The 19050-nt window shown below is 32.5% G+C and overlaps 2 protein-coding genes across 2 annotated transcripts in view; one reads left to right on the top strand and one right to left on the bottom strand.

The window, feature by feature from the left end:
* The first annotated feature begins 1318 nt into the window (after window positions 1-1318).
* Window positions 1319-5871, top strand: LOC129800601 (uncharacterized). Its single transcript, XM_055845098.1, has 2 exons — window positions 1319-2434; window positions 5086-5871. Exons 1-2 carry the CDS (start codon window positions 1484-1486, stop codon window positions 5200-5202), a joined length of 1068 nt encoding a protein of 355 aa, XP_055701073.1. The 5' UTR covers window positions 1319-1483; the 3' UTR covers window positions 5203-5871.
* Window positions 5872-13116: 7245 nt separating this feature from the next.
* The window catches only part of LOC129801114 (calmodulin-binding transcription activator 1), a 76775-nt gene continuing 70841 nt past the window's right edge, over window positions 13117-19050 (bottom strand). The window contains exons 20-24 of the mRNA XM_055845878.1: window positions 18312-18839; window positions 17981-18219; window positions 17833-17907; window positions 14308-14335; window positions 13117-14187 (exon numbers count right to left, since the gene is read on the bottom strand). Of these exons, the coding sequence (XP_055701853.1) occupies window positions 14026-14187; window positions 14308-14335; window positions 17833-17907; window positions 17981-18219; window positions 18312-18839 (1032 nt within the window). The 3' untranslated portion in view covers window positions 13117-14025. The remainder of the gene's footprint in view (window positions 14188-14307; window positions 14336-17832; window positions 17908-17980; window positions 18220-18311; window positions 18840-19050) is intronic.

The following is a 19050-nucleotide window of genomic DNA, read 5'->3' as shown; positions in this document are numbered from 1 at the left end:
GTATTTTATATCAGCGTTATACAGTGGCGACAAGATAAATAGCACACCTTCAGAGATTTACCTATTTTGATGTTTGATGATACAATATCAATCTTTATACCTGATCATGCTTTATTTTTTAGAAAATGTAATGCCCATTATAAATAAAAATGATAATTATTTAATATTTGTATCTGTTAAAACCATGTGTTTTTGTCATTTTATGAGTTTAGGTATAATTCGTGCGGCCAATTTAAATAGCACACTTTCATTTCCTTTGAAAATATTTCCTGAAATTTACTTTAATTTTAAAATTTATTATATTTCTGTATTGTTGAGAGAAATCATGTAAATCGAGCCTTTGGTGCAGATTTTCACTTCACTTTCCGGAAGACAATCAAAAGGAAAATCACTGGTAAGCTTGTACTAAGTAGGAAAAAGAGTAATTTAAGCTTGTGGAATATTGTGAATCAATCCGAAGCTGGATTTCTTGTCCTTAAATACGAGCTCCAGGATTAGATAAAAAATATGGCGAAAAATGAAAAGATGCAGACACCCTTCACCAAAAATCACTCTGGAAAGTGGTAAAAACTGGTCCTGATGGTTGGGTTCTAATAAGGGGTGGATGACAGAGAGTGTTTCTTCAAGTACCACGTAATTAATTATAAAAATATTCAAATTTGTAATATTTTTAAAGGGGTTTTATTTTTTGGCCGATATCTGCTACACTTCCGGCCGATATCTTCTTCATCTGCTTTCATATGGCCGAAGCAATATGCGCAGTGCATGGTTGCAATTTTACCGATTGTTTTACTAATTTCTCTGAATATTAAGAAATGAATCGTAGAGATATAGATAAATGGAATACTAGAGTTCCAATTGACATATATATTTTAAAATGCCAAAAATTGGTCTAGAGCTTTTATTTTAAGCAAATTATTGAGCATTTTTCTTAACTGGCCGATACTTACTTCCCTTACCTTATTTAAAGGCATTATAAAGAATTAAATCGTTTCAGTAGAATCGGAACTATAGTCGCCTAAGTGTCAAAATCAGTAAAAACGGTTTTAACTCATTTACGGGCGCAAAACGATAGCCATTTTCGTAAATCATTCCTCTCGTTCAGTAATAACCTTCCCGATTTGAGAGCTCCCTCCGGTTGAGGTTTTTGCTTTACCGATTCGAAGGTAAATTAGAGAGAACTTACCTAAAAACCCGTTGGAAGTTCGAACGTTTAAACCGACGAGTTAGGGGGAAGTGGGGCACTTTTGAAAGTGAGGCACCTTTAAACAAACAGATTATGAAGCTAAATTACATCTGGCTTAGTTCCACTTAAACATAGTGTAATGTATTGAAATATTCATTGTTATGGTGGGGGGTTATATAAGCTGTAATCAGTGGTACCAGAGCTCTCTCTGGATCTGATACTTGAGGAATAAAGTGATATTCAAGAATACAATAGTGGCGACGAGGATAAAGTGGTGAAAGTGCAAAAGTTAGAGTGATGCCGCAAAATCAAGTGCAAAATCAAGAGCAAAGTCACGCTCAAAATTCAGCTGGATCCTGCGTAGGATTTATAGAAAATTATATCCCGGAGGAATCTGGTGATTTTGAGGATTACATTGAGAGGATGGAGCAGTTTTTCCATCTAAATGGAATTGAGGAAGACAAACGTAAATGTGCGGCGTTTATAACGTTTGCTGGGCAGTTATGTTTAAAGATTTTGAAGGCAGCGATTCAGCCTGAGAAAGTGAGCAGCAAATCTTATAAAGATATCATTGGAATACTTAAGGAAAAATTCGCGCCAAAAAGAAGCGTCACGGCGGAGAGGTTTAAATTCCATGAGAGACGGCAACAAGAAGGAGAGAGCATTAGTGAATATGTGAGTGAATTACAAGTGTTAGCTCAAACTTGTAACTTCGGTAATTTTCTCAAAGATGCGCTTAGAGACAAGTTAGTGTGTGGCATCCAGTCTAAGACAATCCAAGGCCGACTTTTGGCTGAAGATAAGAGTTTTGAGGACACATTAAAGAGAGCATTGGCTATGGAGTTAGCTGAAAGAAATGCACAATTGATGCAGCCATCAGGAGAAATTGCGGCAATGTACACTCGGCAGAAAGAGAGAGGTTCATGGAACAGGAAAACCCGAAAGTTTGATCGTAGAGAGAGAGAGGAAACTCGTCAAATTCGTAGCAAGAAGAGGAACAAATCACCCATCAAATGTTTTCGCTGTGGACAATGGTCTTATCACATCGCAGCTGATTGTACAGCAGCAAGGGGAAAGAGAGGTCGAAAAGAGAGTAGTGGAATTAACCAGCTGGAATCAGAATCAGAGGAGAGCAACAACTCATCAACAGACAACTTGGAGTACAGAGTCCACACGATGAGACTGGGTGCGCTGGTAAAAAAGCCACATTTGTCGGTCGAGGAGACCTATGGTACCGTAAGTAGTACCGTGAGTATGAACAAAATTATTGGGAAGATATCAAATGAACAACCAGAGTTCATTGACCTGAGGATATGTGACAAATCTTTAACCATGGAAATTGATTCGGGAGCGTGTGTATCAGTAATGCATGTGATTGATTTTGAGAATCATTTTCGGGAGTTAAAATTAATTAAAGAGCCCTGTAAATTAAAAGTTGTAACAGGTCAATCAGTTGAAGTTGTGGGTAAAATTATAGTATCGGTTCAGGTGATTTACGAAAACGGGGAGAGGAAGTGTTTTGAAAAATTGCCACTTTTGGTGTTGAACTGCTCAAAAAGATTTATTCCATTATGCGGTAGAAATTGGTTGGAATTATTCTTTCCACATTGGAGAATGAGTTTTCGTTATTCGAAAGTGTATCCCGCGCATTCAATCGCTAAAATAGAAAAAGGAATGAGTAGTTCGGGCAAGAACATAATTGATAAGTTTCCTGAGGTTTTTAATGGGGACGATAGCTCTCCAATAAGAGATTTTAGGGTAGATATTGTTTTGAAGCCTGATGCTAAACCCGTTTTTCACAAGCCCTATGCCATTCCATTTGGAATTAGAGATGAAGTTGAGAAAGAACTACACAAATTAGTAAAAGCGGGTGTATTAATACCCGTGAAATATTCAAGGTGGGCATCTCCCATGGTGGTAGTTAAGAAAAAGAATGGTAGTTTGAGACTCTGTGTGGATTGCAAGGTGACAGTAAATCGGCAGGTAGAATTGGCACATTATCCATTGCCCCGAGTGGATGAGTGTTTTATGAGTCTAAAAAATTGCTCAGTTTTTTGCTTGATTGATCTGGCAGGGGCATACCAGCAATTGCTTGTCAATCCGGAGTCTAGAGAGTTATTAACGATAAATACAATGTGGGGGTTGTTCCAATACACGAGATTAATTTTCGGGTTGAATTCCAGTCCAGCGATCTTCCAGTCTACAATGGATAGAGTATTAGAAGGCATTCCTCAGGTTACGTGTTATATTGATGATATTTTGATCGGGGGCAAAACAAAAAAAGATTGTGAGAAAATTGTGTTGCTGGTTTTAGATAGATTGAAAAGATTTAATATTAAAGCGAATAAGGATAAATGTTTGTTCTTCACAGATGAAATTGAATATTTGGGGCATAAGTTAACAAAAGAAGGAGTTAAACCATTGAAGAGTAAGATTGAGGTGATCAGAGCAGCCAAATCACCAACTAATGTAACGGAACTTAAGTCTTATTTGGGATTATTAACGTATTACGGAAGATTTATAAATAATTTGTCTGGTAGATTGGCACCATTATATGAACTGCTAAAAAACAATGTTCCTTTTGTTTGGAATAAGTTACATGAGAAAATTTTTGAGGAGAGTAAGTACTGGTTAAGCGAGGAGTCGCTTTTAACACATTTTCAGAGTGAACTGCCATTGGTTGTAAGTGTAGACGCTTCAGGAGGGGGCGTCGGAGCAGTTTTATCTCATGTGATAGAGGGGGTGGAGAAACCCATAATGTTTGTATCCAGTACTCTGTCACAAGCTGAACGTAACTATTCCATTGTGGAAAGGGAAGCATTGAGCCTCGTATTTGCGGTAAAAAAATTCCATAAATATATTTATGGACGAGAAGTGACTGTTTACACGGATCACTCAAGTTTAAAAGAACTGTTTGGAGACACGAAACGGAGTAATGCGGTAGCGACTGCGCGTATATCTCGATGGGCTATTCTGTTGGGAATGTATAAATTAAAAATAGTGTACAAGAAGGGCAATATGAATGCTAATGCTGATTTTCTTTCGAGGTTTCCATTAAAACAGCCAACGGGGATACCAGATAATTGCGTGGGATTTCTTGATGTAGTTGGTGGTTTGCCTGTGTCTGAGGAGGTTATCAGAGAATGTTCGCTAAAAGATCCGGTGCTTAGGACAGTGTTAGAGTACGTAGAAAATGGATTTCCGAGGGGTTGTGCGGATATTTATAAGCATTTCTGGAGAGTTAAGGATGCGTTAAAAATTGTTAATGGTGTATTATATTTGGGTAATAGAATAGTCATTCCTGGGAGTTTACGTGGGCAAGTATTAAGGATTTTACATTGTGGTCATGAAGGAATTATCCGAACCAAAACTATGGCTAGAAGCTGTTGCTGGTGGCCGTTGATAGATCGTGACATTGAAGATGAAATCAAATGTTGTAAAATATGCCAAGAACTGTCACCTGCGCCAGCAAATAAGCATTTAACATCATGGGAAAAATCGGATAAACCCTTTGGAAGGGTACATATCGATTTCTTTCATTTAAATGGAAAAAGTTATTTTTTATTAGTGGATGCCTTTTCCCAGTTTATACATGTTGAATTAATGGCTAGTACGAATGCAGGAGCCGTTATTGTGACTATGAGGTCCTTGTTTGCGATATTTGGATTGCCAGAAAAAATAGTAAGCGATAATGGACCACCATTTAATTCAGCAAATTTTAAACAATTTTTAAAAAGTAATGGTATTGAACAAATCACGTCACCTCCATATCATCCTCAGTCGAATGGATTGGCAGAAAGGGCTGTAAAAACTGTTAAGTCGGCACTAAAGAAATACTTCAAAGATACGGCTTTGGAGAAAGTTTCCGTAGTTTATAAAATTCAAAATTTCAATTTCAGATACAACAATTATCCAACAGCGACAGGAATATCGCCGATGGCAAGGTTGCTGGGGTATGCGCCGCGAACGCCCTTCCAGATTATCAATCCGAGGATGACGACAATTTTGAAAAATGAGCTTGAGAACACAAAAAGGCGGGAGGAGAAGAAGAAGAAGGGAAGGACGATGGATTCACAGGGAGAAAAGCAGAATATGAAGAAGGGAGCAACTAAGAATGGGGGGAAAGGACGATCATTTGAGAAAGGAGATCCAATCCTGTACTTCTATGGGAGTTCTTGGATCAAAGGAGTTATATTGAAAAAGATCTCAAAAGTAGTTTATTTGGTACAACTGGGTAACAAACATATGAAATGTCACAGGGATCAATTGAAGGCATATAAGCAGAAAGAGTCATTTGTAGCAGCCAACGGATCTCATAAGTCAAGTATACGAAGAAGTTGTAACGCTCCGCTATCGCCTGAACTTGATTATGATTCTTTGGAAGACGACGTCTTCTACAGTCCGGAGAAATTGTTACCCGTTTCGCCTAGTACACCATTCAGAAGAAGTTCCCGGCTTCGTCAGAAAACGCGAGTGAATTACAAAGCATGAAAAAAATATAGTTAATAATATTATGCTGTCAATGGTTTAAATTTCTTGAAATATTGTTTGTGTTTAAAAAAAGGAGGGAAAATGTAATGTATTGAAATATTCATTGTTATGGTGGGGGGTTATATAAGCTGTAATCAGTGGTACCAGAGCTCTCTCTGGATCTGATACTTGAGGAATAAAGTGATATTCAAGAATACAATACATAGGAGAAAAATCCAAATTTTAAAGGTGCCCCACTTTCAAAGGTGCCCCACTTCCCCCTACACAAAACTGAGAAAGTTCATTTACACAAAAATTCACATTTTGCAGTAAACGTTTGCGAACTGTTGTTGACATTGTTGATGATTGAAGTGTCAAGAACAGAGGTGTACAAGAACCGTTAAAAATCGAATAAACGTCAAAATAAGTTTGTTCTGGTAGCGTTTTGACCATTTACGTACATGTTTCATCATTTGACGTTTATTCGGTTTCAACGGTTCTTGCACGCCTCTGATCAAGAATATCGAAATTCGAAATAACAGAACAACCACCGCTAGAGCGGCGAGTACGTGAACTTGCACTTTAGTCTTTCGGTGGATTTTCGAATAGGTTTGGATTGGCTTTGTCTCTTCGAAAGGTTATTACTGAACGGAGCCATTAGATCTATAATTAGAGAAAATAGCATAAGAACCAATACAAACAACAGAGTTTAAAATCGCTGCATAGTGTTATCATAAAAAGTAACTTAAGATATTAGTATCTCATTTTGATATGGATTTATTTATTTCGCAATATTTAATTTTTGCTCATTATATGTGTGCATATCGACGACTCCTGGCAAGACTTGGATAATAGATTAAAATCTCTACAATAGGAAGTCCTTATGGAAAAAAAAGGAATTCCATAATTTAGAGTTTTGAGAAGTAAAGAGCAAAAATACGAGAGAAGATTTTACGATAATCTTATTAGAAATAGCATTTATAGACAGTCTTGTAATGAGCCGTCGAAAGTGTAAATTTCAATTTGATTTAATACTGAAATTCTACTAAAAAATTTTTCTTTTTAAGAAACTCTTCTTTAATCACCGTTCTCATTCCAATTATCCTTGAGCAATTGTATTGTATCTTTGCAGAGAAATTTGAAAAAGTGATAAAGACTAGAAATATTTATTATTTACTCCCATTCGACTACCCTGGGTAGTCGTGGATTCGAAGGAAACGGCTTAGAACCGCTCAAAAGACAATTTATGTCAGTTTTTTTTCTTTTCTTATTTTAAGCAATATTTCATACTGGACAGTTTAGAAGGAAATTTTAAACTATTCTACGATTAAAAATGTGAAATTCTTAATATTTACAAGTCCCAATTTTCAATGTCACAATTTTTTTTCTCCCTCTTCCTAAAGCAATTTTTTCTGAAAGCTCTTAAATATTCATTTTATGAAGTCTCCTTCAATTTTTTTTCTTCTTCTCTTCAAAATTACATCTCGAATAGTATAAGAATAACTTTTAAAATTGTATTTCATTGGAGAAAGGGGAATTTTTGTTCCTTCTCTACATGGTTTTCATTTATACAAGAGGATCATTTTGAAAAATATTACTGTTTCAAAACAAATATTAAGAGTTCATTTTTTTTCTTTCTTTTTTTATGTACAAGCCTAAAATTTGAAGTGCACTTATAGAAAAATAAGTATTCTTTCCTTCCTTAGTTGTAAAATAAGAAATTTGATATGTCAATTATAATGAATTCGTGTCTTCTATTCTATTTTTTCATTTTATTATTATATTTTTTCATCATCATTATTAATATCGAAAAAGTATCTATATATAATTTTTTCTTTAAAATACATTTTTGTTCTGTCTATTTAACTTGTAATATTTTTTTTTTAATACAGATGAGTATTTAGGATATTCTGAATCTAAGTAAAAATATGGCAGTGAAAATAGATATTACAATGTTTATGTAAGCTAAGGAGAGTTAATTGGAGTTGGAACGAAATTACAAAAAAATGGTAAAAATAGAATTATTGTAGCTGCGTATTCTTTACAAAAGAAGTCATTTGAATACCACAAAATTGAGTGCCGTAGGAGCACTGTATCATTCAAATTGTAAAATAAATTGTATATTAGAGTTGATAAATATATTTAATTTTCTTGATTTCCTATTGCTATTTTCTTTTTCTTTACAATAAACCTCTGTTACAATTAACAGTGAATTTTTTTTTCATTTTATGGACTTTACACCATATGTACAATTTGTTCAATACTGTTTATTTTTTGTTTTTGAAAAGAAATATACACCTTTTTTCCGTCAAAGATCTTCTGACAACGTTATCAGGAACTCTATCAGACATTTTAAGATCTCTCTTTTTTTTTAAATTATTCAACAATAAGAACATAAGAAAATACAGGTTAACTGAAAAGCTTGTGGTCCGGCGTATTTAAGTTAGATTAGTTAGTACCGGGGATCTCAGTGGTGCAAAAGGCAAGACCGTTCGCTCTTGGGCGGTGAGATCTCTCACTCGACTCTCACAGCTGTGAGTTTTACGGGCTTCAGACCTAAGGCTTAGCCATATAACTTAAATTCTCTAATATCTTATCATATCTTATCAGATTTTTGGAAAAAATTGACTTAAAATTGGATTATTAAAGTCAAATTACCAAGTAGATTTTGAAAAATTAATAAAATCGGTTGCTGTTTAAGGTTTTGAGGCCCTCGGGAACTGGGTTAAACCTCTAGTCTGAAAACGGCCTTTGAGTCAGAATGCCAGAAAAGACACTTTCACTATGATAAAACGTAATAAAAGAATGCAATTCCTCTGCCCAAAAAACTTCAGGAGCACGGAAGAACCACTCATCACGGGGAAGGCGTTCTTGGACAATCTACGATCAGCAGGGGTATCATGATAAATTATTTTCGATACTATCGACTGTCGATTCTGAAAAATTTTAGCGATAGCTGCACTTCCTGAAATTAATATACACAGTACAAAAATATCACTATTATAATGTGTAATCTTTCACACCACTATTATAGTGTTAAATTTGGAAAAAATGTTTTATTTAAAATTGTTTAATTTAAAGTTGTTGAATTCCAAGTTGTTGAATTTAAAAATTGTTGAATTAATGTGTGTAAACTCAAAAATTGTTGAATTTTCATTTCATTTCCTTTATTTATGTTTTTTTTTGCCTTTTTGGACATTTATAATGTTTTTTCCTGTACTTGGGATCCTCCCTAATGCGAGATAATTACATCTGATGCTTGGATCTTCACGAAATACTTATTATGCATATAAATATTTGATGTTCTATATGACTTTTGCCCAATGAAAAGCATCTCGACTGAAGTATATGTCTTAAATGGAAATTCAACAATTTTTACACAAGTTTTGTTGAAAAATTCAACAACTTTGGTTGAAATACACAAGGCTTCACACTATAATGGTGTGAAATATTATGGTCAAACTATAATAATGTTAATTTTTGATCATGTGACAAAAAATACCATAAAGTTGTGTATTTTTTCACACTATAATAATGTGAAAAACTATAATCATACTAAAATAGTGGTAATTTTTAGAATTTTTCAAGTTTTAAATTACAAAACATTGTTGAAAATTTTTTATGACTATAATAGTGAGAAATTTTACACAGATCGTAATTAAATGATTAATTTATCAGATTTCACACTATCATAGTGTTAAAATTTTACACATTTTCAAATTAAACAACGTTGTTGAAAATTTCTCAACTACAATAGTGGTAATTTTCAATCACGTGACAATAAATTACCAAAATGTTGTGTATTTTTAAAACATTTTGAAATTAAACTACTAAAATGGTCGATTTTGCACTATTATTGTAGTAAAATTTTACACATTTTTTTACTGTGTAGATGTTTATCAACAGTCTCATTCTTTTAAGAAACTCACAATGAATGGCCCAACAATGCGTAAAAAGTCCACATTCACCTAATGTAACAGATATAGATTTATCGAGACTATCGATTCGATAGTGTGTCTCAGTAGTCAGTTGGACTTTCCAGTGAAATTTTTCTGTTAAAAACACATAAATAATTTCACGAGTTGCTATTAAAAAGCCAATTAGACAATTTTGAATGGTTTATTTCCATGGAATTGATAAATATTTGAGTCGTCTCCGGGAAAGAACATACCCGGACAGATGTAAAATTCCACTTTGTGGTACTTTTCTTACTTCGCAGATTGTTATGCAAAGTTTCTGTTAAGGAATTGCCCATGGAAAGTTAGACATTGCGTCGATTTTGATAATATTTTCCTTCGTACTCTTTTCAGTTTTGAATTCTAGTTGGCAAATTCTATTCTTGGTCAATTACACTTTATAAATGAATGGTGAATATTATAAATCAATGTAAAATTAATGTATTATGAGTACAATATTGAACGCAAACAAAACGGTTTTGGGTAATTTATTTCTCCGCTATTGATATCCGAATTGTTGCTGGGAAAGGATTTTTAAGTTATATTAGTTCCTCAATTACCAAAAAATAGGCATTGAATAAACAAGCAGTAAAAAGTCAAATTTGGTCAGCAAAAAATTCAAAATGATCAGTAAAAAATAAAAAAAACTGGTCAGTAAAAAATAAAAAAAAGAGCAGTACTTTATTAAAAGCGGTCAGTAAAAAATGAAAAGTGGTCAGCAAAAAATTAAACATGATCAGTAAAAAGTAAAAGATGATCAGTAAAAAACAAAAAATGGTCAGTAAAAAATAAAAAGTGGTCAGTAAAAAATTATAAGTGGTCAGTAAAAAATAAAATATGGTCAGTAAAGAAATTAAAATTGAGCAGTAGAATATAAAATTTGATGAGTAGAAAATCAAAAAATGGTCAGTAGAAAGTTAAAAGTGGTTTTACTGACCACTTTTTATTTTTTGTTGACCACTTTTAATTTTTTACTGACCACTTTTAATTTTTTACTGATAACATTTAATTTTTTACTGTTCACTTTTAATTTTTTACTGACCAATTTTTATTTTTTACTGACCACTTTTAATTTTTTACTTGCAAATTTTGATTTTTTACTGCTCGTTTTTAATTTTTTACTGACCGATTTTTATTTCTTACTGACCACTTTTAATTTTTTACTGACCTCTTAATTTTTTGCTGACCAATTTTAATTTTTTACTGCTCCTTTTCAATTTTTTGCTGACCACCTTTTAATATTTCACTGATCAATACGAATATTTCTACTGATCATTTTTAATTTTTTGCTGACCACTTTAGTTTTTACTGCTCATTTTTAATTTTTTACTGCTTTTTTAAAATTGTTTTTGCTGCTCATTTTTAATTTTTTTCTGATCAACTCGAATATTTTTACTGCTCATTTTTAATTTTTTACTGACCATTTTTAACCATTTGCTGATTAATTTTTAATTTTTTCCTGATCAACTCGAATATAACCATTTTTAATATTTTTACTGACCATTTTTAATTTTTTGCTGATTAATTTTTAATTTTTTAACTGTTCAACTCGAAGTTTTTACTGACCAAATTTAACTTTTTACTGACAAAATTGAAAATTTTTGCTGATTATTTCGAATTATTTGCTGATCAAATTTGATATTCTTCTGACCGCTTTTCACTTTTTACTGACCATTTGTTTTTTGCCAAAAAATAGCCCGGTTGAAGCGAAAATACTTTTGTGGTACTTTATGAGAAATAAATTGCCATTGATGTAAAAGTGGGGTTATTCGGAGAGAATCTCCGTCCGGATGCGGCAACACAACTTTATTCTGAGTTGAAAACTCCACCAGTTGTGTTGCTGCATCCGGACGGAGATTCTCTCTAAATAACCCCAGTGTTTCGTGGTACCTTTCTCACGAAAAGCTTGACATAGCGCCGATTTTGATAATATTTTCCTTTAGACTCTTTTTTGATTTGAATTCAACTTGGCAAATTCTTTTCTTATGCAGATACACTACGTAAATAAATGATTTTTGTAGGGGAAAGTGCTCTCCCTTCGAACGTTCACGCCTTCGAATAATGTGAATTACTTTTGTTTGTCGTAAGCAAGGGGGTGACATTAGCGGTGAAAAATGCGACCGGTTTTAGTGTAATTTTTTCCCTGTTTTCGTACATATTTCACGAGATATCTTCAAAGCTACGTAGGTTGTCAATTTAGGGTTTTCGGTTGCCTCTACGTTATTAAATTGGCTTTTATTTTGTATTAGTATTTTTTGCTAATTCATTCTACAATGACAGAAAACAGCTAATAAACTCAAAAATTTTTTCGGCTCGCTATTAATATATGGGAAACATAGGAAATGTCAGGCCCTTGGTCGTAAGAGATTTCTAGTAAATTATCACGGAATTATCAACAATTGATGATAAGCCAACTAATATTTAATAGAAATATGTAAGTCTCTTAGGAAAACTAAAAGAAAATTCACATTATTCGAAGGCATGAACGCTCGAAGGGAGAGTACTTTCCCCTAATGGTTTAAGGAAATTTAAATTAAGTGACTGTTGAGACGTAAGTTACACAGCGTTTAAATGGATTAAGCCGTATGAGGTGCCGGTCCATAATCCTTCCAGTTGACCTGTAATTCTCACTTTTATGAAGAAAAAAATCAGGAAACAAATGAAAACAAAATATCAATCTCCCCCTTATACTATCTGCAAGACAGTATTAATCCTTTCGAAGTTAAGAAATTCTCTACGGTAAGGGAATAAGTTATTGGGAAATGGTAAATAATTTTTTGTATGTCTTATGTAAATATTGTAAGATCAATAGATGAAGTAGTTTCTTAGATTTACTTTCTTTTCTCTAATGCAGGAATAGAAATTTGACTTAAAGAACTAAAGTGTTTTAGTTTAAAATTTTGTTTTTGAACTTGAAATCCTTACTTGTAAGACAAATGGATCAAGAGGTTACCCAAATCTTGTTTTTTCTTATTTTAGGCAAGTCCCATTTTGTGAAATATTTACTGCAAAATAAAGTCCTTCAGTAAAAATTTACTGGATATCCTGGAGGACATTTCTTTCTGAATTCGTTGTTCTCTCACTTCTTTGAGATTTATTGTAAACAGTCGGACTCTGTCAATGAACTCTACTAATATTTTTTTTGTTAATAAAGGAATTGTCCAACTTTTTTATTTATTTTTTTAATCTCCAGTATCTCAGTGAAGCAGATAACAGGGATTGTAGTCTTTGGATAAAAATCTCTCTTGCAGTTTTCCATTAAAGCCGTAAAAATATCCTATAACTTAAAAATTATTTTATGTAAATTGTTTAAATAATTTTTTTTTCTGAAAAGTGTTGAAATATGGTAAAATTGATAACGCTATTTTAAATTGTAGATAAAACCCAAAAAATATGCATATGAATTTCTACATTTGATTGCCTCTCGAGTTGTTCATTATATATTGTTCAACAAGTTCTTTTTATTTATTTAGTTCTTTTTTTTTAATATATATTAATTTCGCGTAGCTATATATGGTAAATTTTTTAGTACTTTTATGGACGTTTTTTTTCTCTACAATTATCATTTCTCCATCTTCTCCTTTTCTATTTATGCACTGAAATATGCTAAAAGTTTATTTATTAAAAAGAAATTATGGACATTATGTAATTAAATGGTATGTTATGTATTTTATGTATGGACTTCAATTAGAAATAGTGTCCATATTTTTTTTTGTTTTCTTGTATAAATACTCATAGTTTGATGATTTTTTTTAACAGTCCTTATACATAAGAATATTTGAATATAATTTTTTTATCTTTTGCATTTCCTTCATATTTTTTTTTTCATCTATAGGTTGCCCATAGGTACTTTTATTAATTGTAAGTACTTATCATATTTTATCACAATATGTTTTTTTCAGGTATTCTGTTATATACCGATTTTAATCGACAAAGTTATTCTTTTTCAAACAATTTTTTTTTATATAAGCAATATTTACAAATCTAATTTTTTGTTTTTTTTTTATTTCATTGTATTTTGAGTCTAATTTATGGTTTTTTTCTTCTCAAACAATTTTCATGGCTTTTAAGCAAAAAAACCTGCAAATTGCAGTTTATTTTAATTTTTTTGTTTTTTTTAAAAAAATATGTTAATTTTTTTCTTATTCTTATTCATAATCATTTACTACATTATTACCAAGAAGAATATGAAAAAGGGAGAAATTTTTATTAACTAAGATAATTTCTTTTTTTTTCTAGTCTCTTTGATAATTAAGCGTCACAAATTAATATTTGTTCAAAGCTTTTATTTCTTTCTAGATATTACCAATTTTCTTTAATAATAGATTAATAGGATAAGGTTTGTGTATGATAAATCACACTTTTTCAGTATATTAATAAATAAGTAGATTTTCTATAGAATCTACAATAAATTTAATTAGAAGAGTTCTGCAATTTTGCTGACTCTAAACCAGTATTTACTTTTGCTCGTTGCATGGAGGGTCGCGAGCAACGAGATACTGCGAGTTTTGGGGGTAATCCACCGCCCTGGGTTGGCGGACAAGCCTCTCTCTTTCTGCTCGTTCTTTCTGAAGTCTGAAAATTTATTTTTAATAAAATTTTAAAAGACTTTGAATTTTCAAATCGGGATAAAAGAGAAAATATGTAATAACTTTTACAGGGTATTCTTTTCTGTTTAGACAAAATAACTCTTACCAAGTATGAAAAATGATCTTCCCAAATACTTTAGTGAGTAGCAATAATAATGAGAATAAAGATTAGTAGAAGTAATATTTAGGGATTAGAAACAAAGATAGAGAACAGGGCAATGTAATCAGAAAATCTCTATCAAAATTTAATAGAAAACAGATCTTCTCTTGATTCCACAAATTCCACTATAAATTCCACAAAAAAAACTAAAGAAAATTACTAGAAGTAGCGTATGGGGGAGGGTAGTTTCACGGACTCAAAGTTTTTTTCAAGACTCATTTGTCAAACGTTTAATTTCTCGTGATATAATTGGCAATTTAAAAATGTACAGAACATTTTCTATGTTATTAATTTATTATCCTAAAATTTTAGTTTTTTCGAAAGTTATGCGTGATGTGCAAAACTGCCCCACGCTCCTCAAATTTAATGACAATGGACTTGCGCTTTGGACCTTCAATTGACGAAAAAGTTGTCCTCATCCGGAACATGAATTAGTCCGAAAAACGAAAATATTGGCAACACTTTTTGTAATTTTTTTTACTTGGTCCTTGGGATTGACTTGCTTATATTTTGAAATAATAACGTTTGCAATTCTCTAGCAGATTAGGGGAATGTTGGCATGATTCGCACAGAGTGAATCTTCAAACAACGCAAATTTTCTCTTTGTTTGCAAAGAGTTAGTTCGTCATTTCTTAGTCATAAGATAGATCATTATAAAGTAGGCCAGCTCTTTGCAAACAAAGAGAAAATTTGCATCGTTTGAAGGTTCACTCTGTGCGAACCGTGCCTACATTCCCCTACGACGAAAATTGATACATTCGGCAGTTATGGGACAAAAGGAGCATAAGAAAAAATGAAATGATACGATACTTCCGTTTATCTGACACTTAAAAATGGTCCGTTATTATTATATTGGGAGTATGAATAAATTTTCGTATATCTTGGCTAATTAAGGTAGTTTTTCGAACGAATCATTGGTTAAATTCGTGAATTACTATCGGTAATGATACCTGTTGATAGTCTTTTGTTCAGTTTCTGTCAATTAGCGCTGACAGATCGGCACTTTTTTATGTTTTTGGTCTTCTGGTCCTTAGTGTAAAATCGCTATTTCTGAAGCATTTGGACCGTTTAAACCAATTTTTGCGGACAGATTTCGATGACGCGTATTCATTGTAGGCCTCATGAAGCAACAATAAGCTTCGGTTTCTTTTTTTTTCAACACAGTAAAAAAAATAGAAGGATAATCGTTGGTTTGCTTTTTTACCACGATTGTTCTTGTAAAGTTCCTCAAATTATGTATTTGAGCAAAACGAGTAATCTAAAAATGTGTAATTTAAATTTCATATAATAGTTAACTGTGTAATCAATTAAATGATGAAAGATTGCACTTTTTAAGTAAAATTCTTTTTCTAATGCGAAAATAGAAAGAATACTGTAACGGAAGTGTTTTTTTTTACGTCTCACGGTATCAAATTTTACTTTCTTGTTTTATATAACGTCTTTTTATGGCGAAATTAGCGAAAATTACACATCAGCTGTGTACATTTTGTTACAGATTTCGTGTAACATTACACAAATTTCAGACAAAATGACCATTTCTCATGTTTCATGAGCTTAATAATGATCTATCGTATGGCTAAGAAATGACGAACTAGCTCTTTGAAAACAAAGAGAAAATTTGCGTTGTTTGAAGGTTCATTCTGTGCGAATCATGCCAACATTCCCCAATGTGCATTTGGTACAAACAGAAATTCAAACGTCGGCGTCAGCTCTTGCATCAACTACTGATACAAAATAACTGCAAATACGATAATGGTTGATGTAACCGACTACACAGAAAAAATATTTTGTAAAAATGTTCATAAATGTTTGTGAATTCCTATGGGGGACTTACGAAATGCTCGTGAATCGTATAACCCACAAATTCGTAAAAGTTTGTACTTTTTCACAAACATTATTCGTAACATGATCACTTGACGAGCATTTTTTGTACTTTTACAAATATTTGTTCGTAAATGTTCGTAAACACATAAAAAATGTTCGTAAAATTTTGTCATTTGTTCGTAAATGTTCATAAAATATTCGACAGATAAACAAAAATTTACGAACAAATGACAAAATTTTACGAACATTTTTTGTGTGTTTACGAATATTTACGAACAAATGTTTGTAAAAGTACAAAGAATGCTCGTCAAGTGATCATGTTAAGAACAATTTTAGTGAAAAAAGTACAAACTTTTACGAACTTGTTTGTGGGTTATACGATTCACGAGCATTTCGTAACTCCCCCATAGGAATTCACAAACATTTACGAACATTTCACAAAATATTTTTTTCTGTGTAGGGTAAATGTCCTAATTCAAAACCATTTCCAGACGCTTTAACTTTGACAGAAGATTCAACACATTAAGTTCATATTTTTTCTGAAGAGAATTACACAAATTTGCTCCTTGACTCTTCTATTTTTTTATTTATTAATGGATTCATGTCCCAGTACAATTTTTAAGTACATTATTGGGGCTGTATAAAATAAATTATTTTTTTTATAGTTGAGAAAATTGGCATGAGTATTTGGATCAATTCTAGAATGTTACTGTTTAGTGAAAATTCTTTAGATATAATTTGAAAACCTCTTAAGTACGAGAAAAATACGCGAGTGCAAAATGCTTCTATTGAAAAACAAATTAATCCAAATGGAGACAAGGGAAGGTTTATAATTGGAGACAAAGAGTGTAAGTGAAACCGCGACGAAAGGCTTCCAAAACATTGTTGAGTCGCTCTTAAGTGCAGGATTTGTTCTTATTCCTGGTCTTTTCTTCTTTCTCATCTAAAACAATAAGAAACTCTCTCCAAAAAATCATATTTCCGGGGTTTCCTATTAAAGCATTTGCAGACACTTCAGAAAAACAATTTTTGTTCACGAAATAGGTAATTATTTCATTTGAAAACTTCACGTACCGTTAACAATAAAGATTAGCACTTAATTTAACTAAAATTAGCCAGAAATATGACATAAATATTAAACAAAACGAATAAACATCAGTCACTTTGTTGTGTTTTTCATTGGAAAACATAGTCGATCGATGAAAAATTCGACGATGAAAAGGTACACTTTTAATTTTTCTGAGAAATTAACAAATTAAAATTGGGTTTTCGCATTATTTAGAGCAAAATTAACTAAATAATGAAACTGTGGTATAGAAAATATATAAATATAATAATTTAGTACTGCATTTATCATGAAAACAATGACGTTTCCATTTAGAGTAGCGGAAAATTTCCATTTGGAGCAGGTTTTGAATTAACTTAATTTACCCTATATATTGCCATGGATTAAAATTCATTAAGGAACATAGTAAAAAATCGTGTAGTGCGATACTTCGGGAATGGGAGATATTAAAAATAAAATGTCTGTAAGATATAGGACTTCAAAAAGTCCTACCCCACGTATACCCAAAATTTCTTTCATTTTTAAATAATGGAAAATATGTAAATAAAATAGAAGAAATTTATAAAATAAATTATACTCACTTCATTTTTGATTGTCGCATAAACTGTTGTATTTTTCTAGCTGCTTGATTTTGTGTTCTCTGAGAATAAGTCCTCCTATTAAATTGTCATTTAATTAGTAAATTGATTTATAAAGGAAAAATTCTGAAGGCGACATAAGGATACATACTTCAGTGGGCCTGAAGGACTTAATTCTTTTGGTGTTGTGGAGCATTGAAATTGTGCCTGTTCTGACTGATAATTCTTGTAAAAATTCTCTAAACATTGAGACGATGACGGAACACTGTCGTTGGATGTCCCTTGCATATTTTGATGCTGAGCCTTTTTAAATCTTTTATTTTCACAGTATGAGCGATACCCGTTCTGGATTATTAATGCAGCATGAGTCATTTGACGGTAATACACGTACTTTTTTTTGTTTTTTTTGGGCAGAATGATGAGGGTGGAAAAATTACCATTTAGAAAATTTTAGATGGTACGTGAGTAATAAATTTTCTTACTTGCTTATATCTTCTATAGTAATTCTGAATAACAATGGCAGCTGTACGTTCCTTGTCCTGTTCTTCGAGCTTCTTGCGCCCCTTGTAGGAGCGATAGGCCTTCTGGATGCACTTGGCCGCCTCATAGAGTTCCCTCTGTTCGCTATCGGTTAGGGTGAGATTGGAAAAGTCTGCTTCAAAGGGTTTTGGGGTAGTGTTGGATGCTTGGAGGAATTCTGTAAAGTCCTGCGTTGTTGGTGGAGGACTTGGGGTATTGACCAGTGGATCTGGTGGAATAGAGTAACTAGCTGGACTCGGGAGGGGTCCTGAGCTTGCTGGACTCAAGCTAGAGCATGGAGTTCCAACATCGTGATACCGATAGTTGTGGTCGGAAAATTCAAAATTGAACTCTTGGTCATAGTGGGAGTTGGGCAGTGAATCAAGTAGAGGATCTATCAAATTATCACCCAAAACTCCCATACTAGGTGCCTCAACGCTTAGTGACTCGGACAGTGGACTCCCAATCGACATCATTTCATCAGATTCATTCTGAAAGTTTATTGTTTTCAAAGGATTACTATTCTAAATTTTCTCATTTTATTCCTTTTGCATTGGTACTGTACAAATCAGCAGTAATGGCTCCGACACACCTTTTCGATCAGAAAAATTTCCTGAAGTCGAATTTTGAATCTCTTTCTTTCTCACATGCTTTGCATAAGTCTATCTCATTCGTTCGCACTCCAAATTCAATTGACGTAAA

The sequence above is a fragment of the Phlebotomus papatasi genome, chromosome 2 (genome assembly GCF_024763615.1).
Source record: "Phlebotomus papatasi isolate M1 chromosome 2, Ppap_2.1, whole genome shotgun sequence".
Lineage (NCBI taxonomy): Eukaryota > Metazoa > Arthropoda > Insecta > Diptera > Psychodidae > Phlebotomus > Phlebotomus papatasi.
The sequence above is the reverse complement of the archived record's forward strand: the minus strand, read 5'-3'. Positions and strand labels throughout refer to the sequence as shown.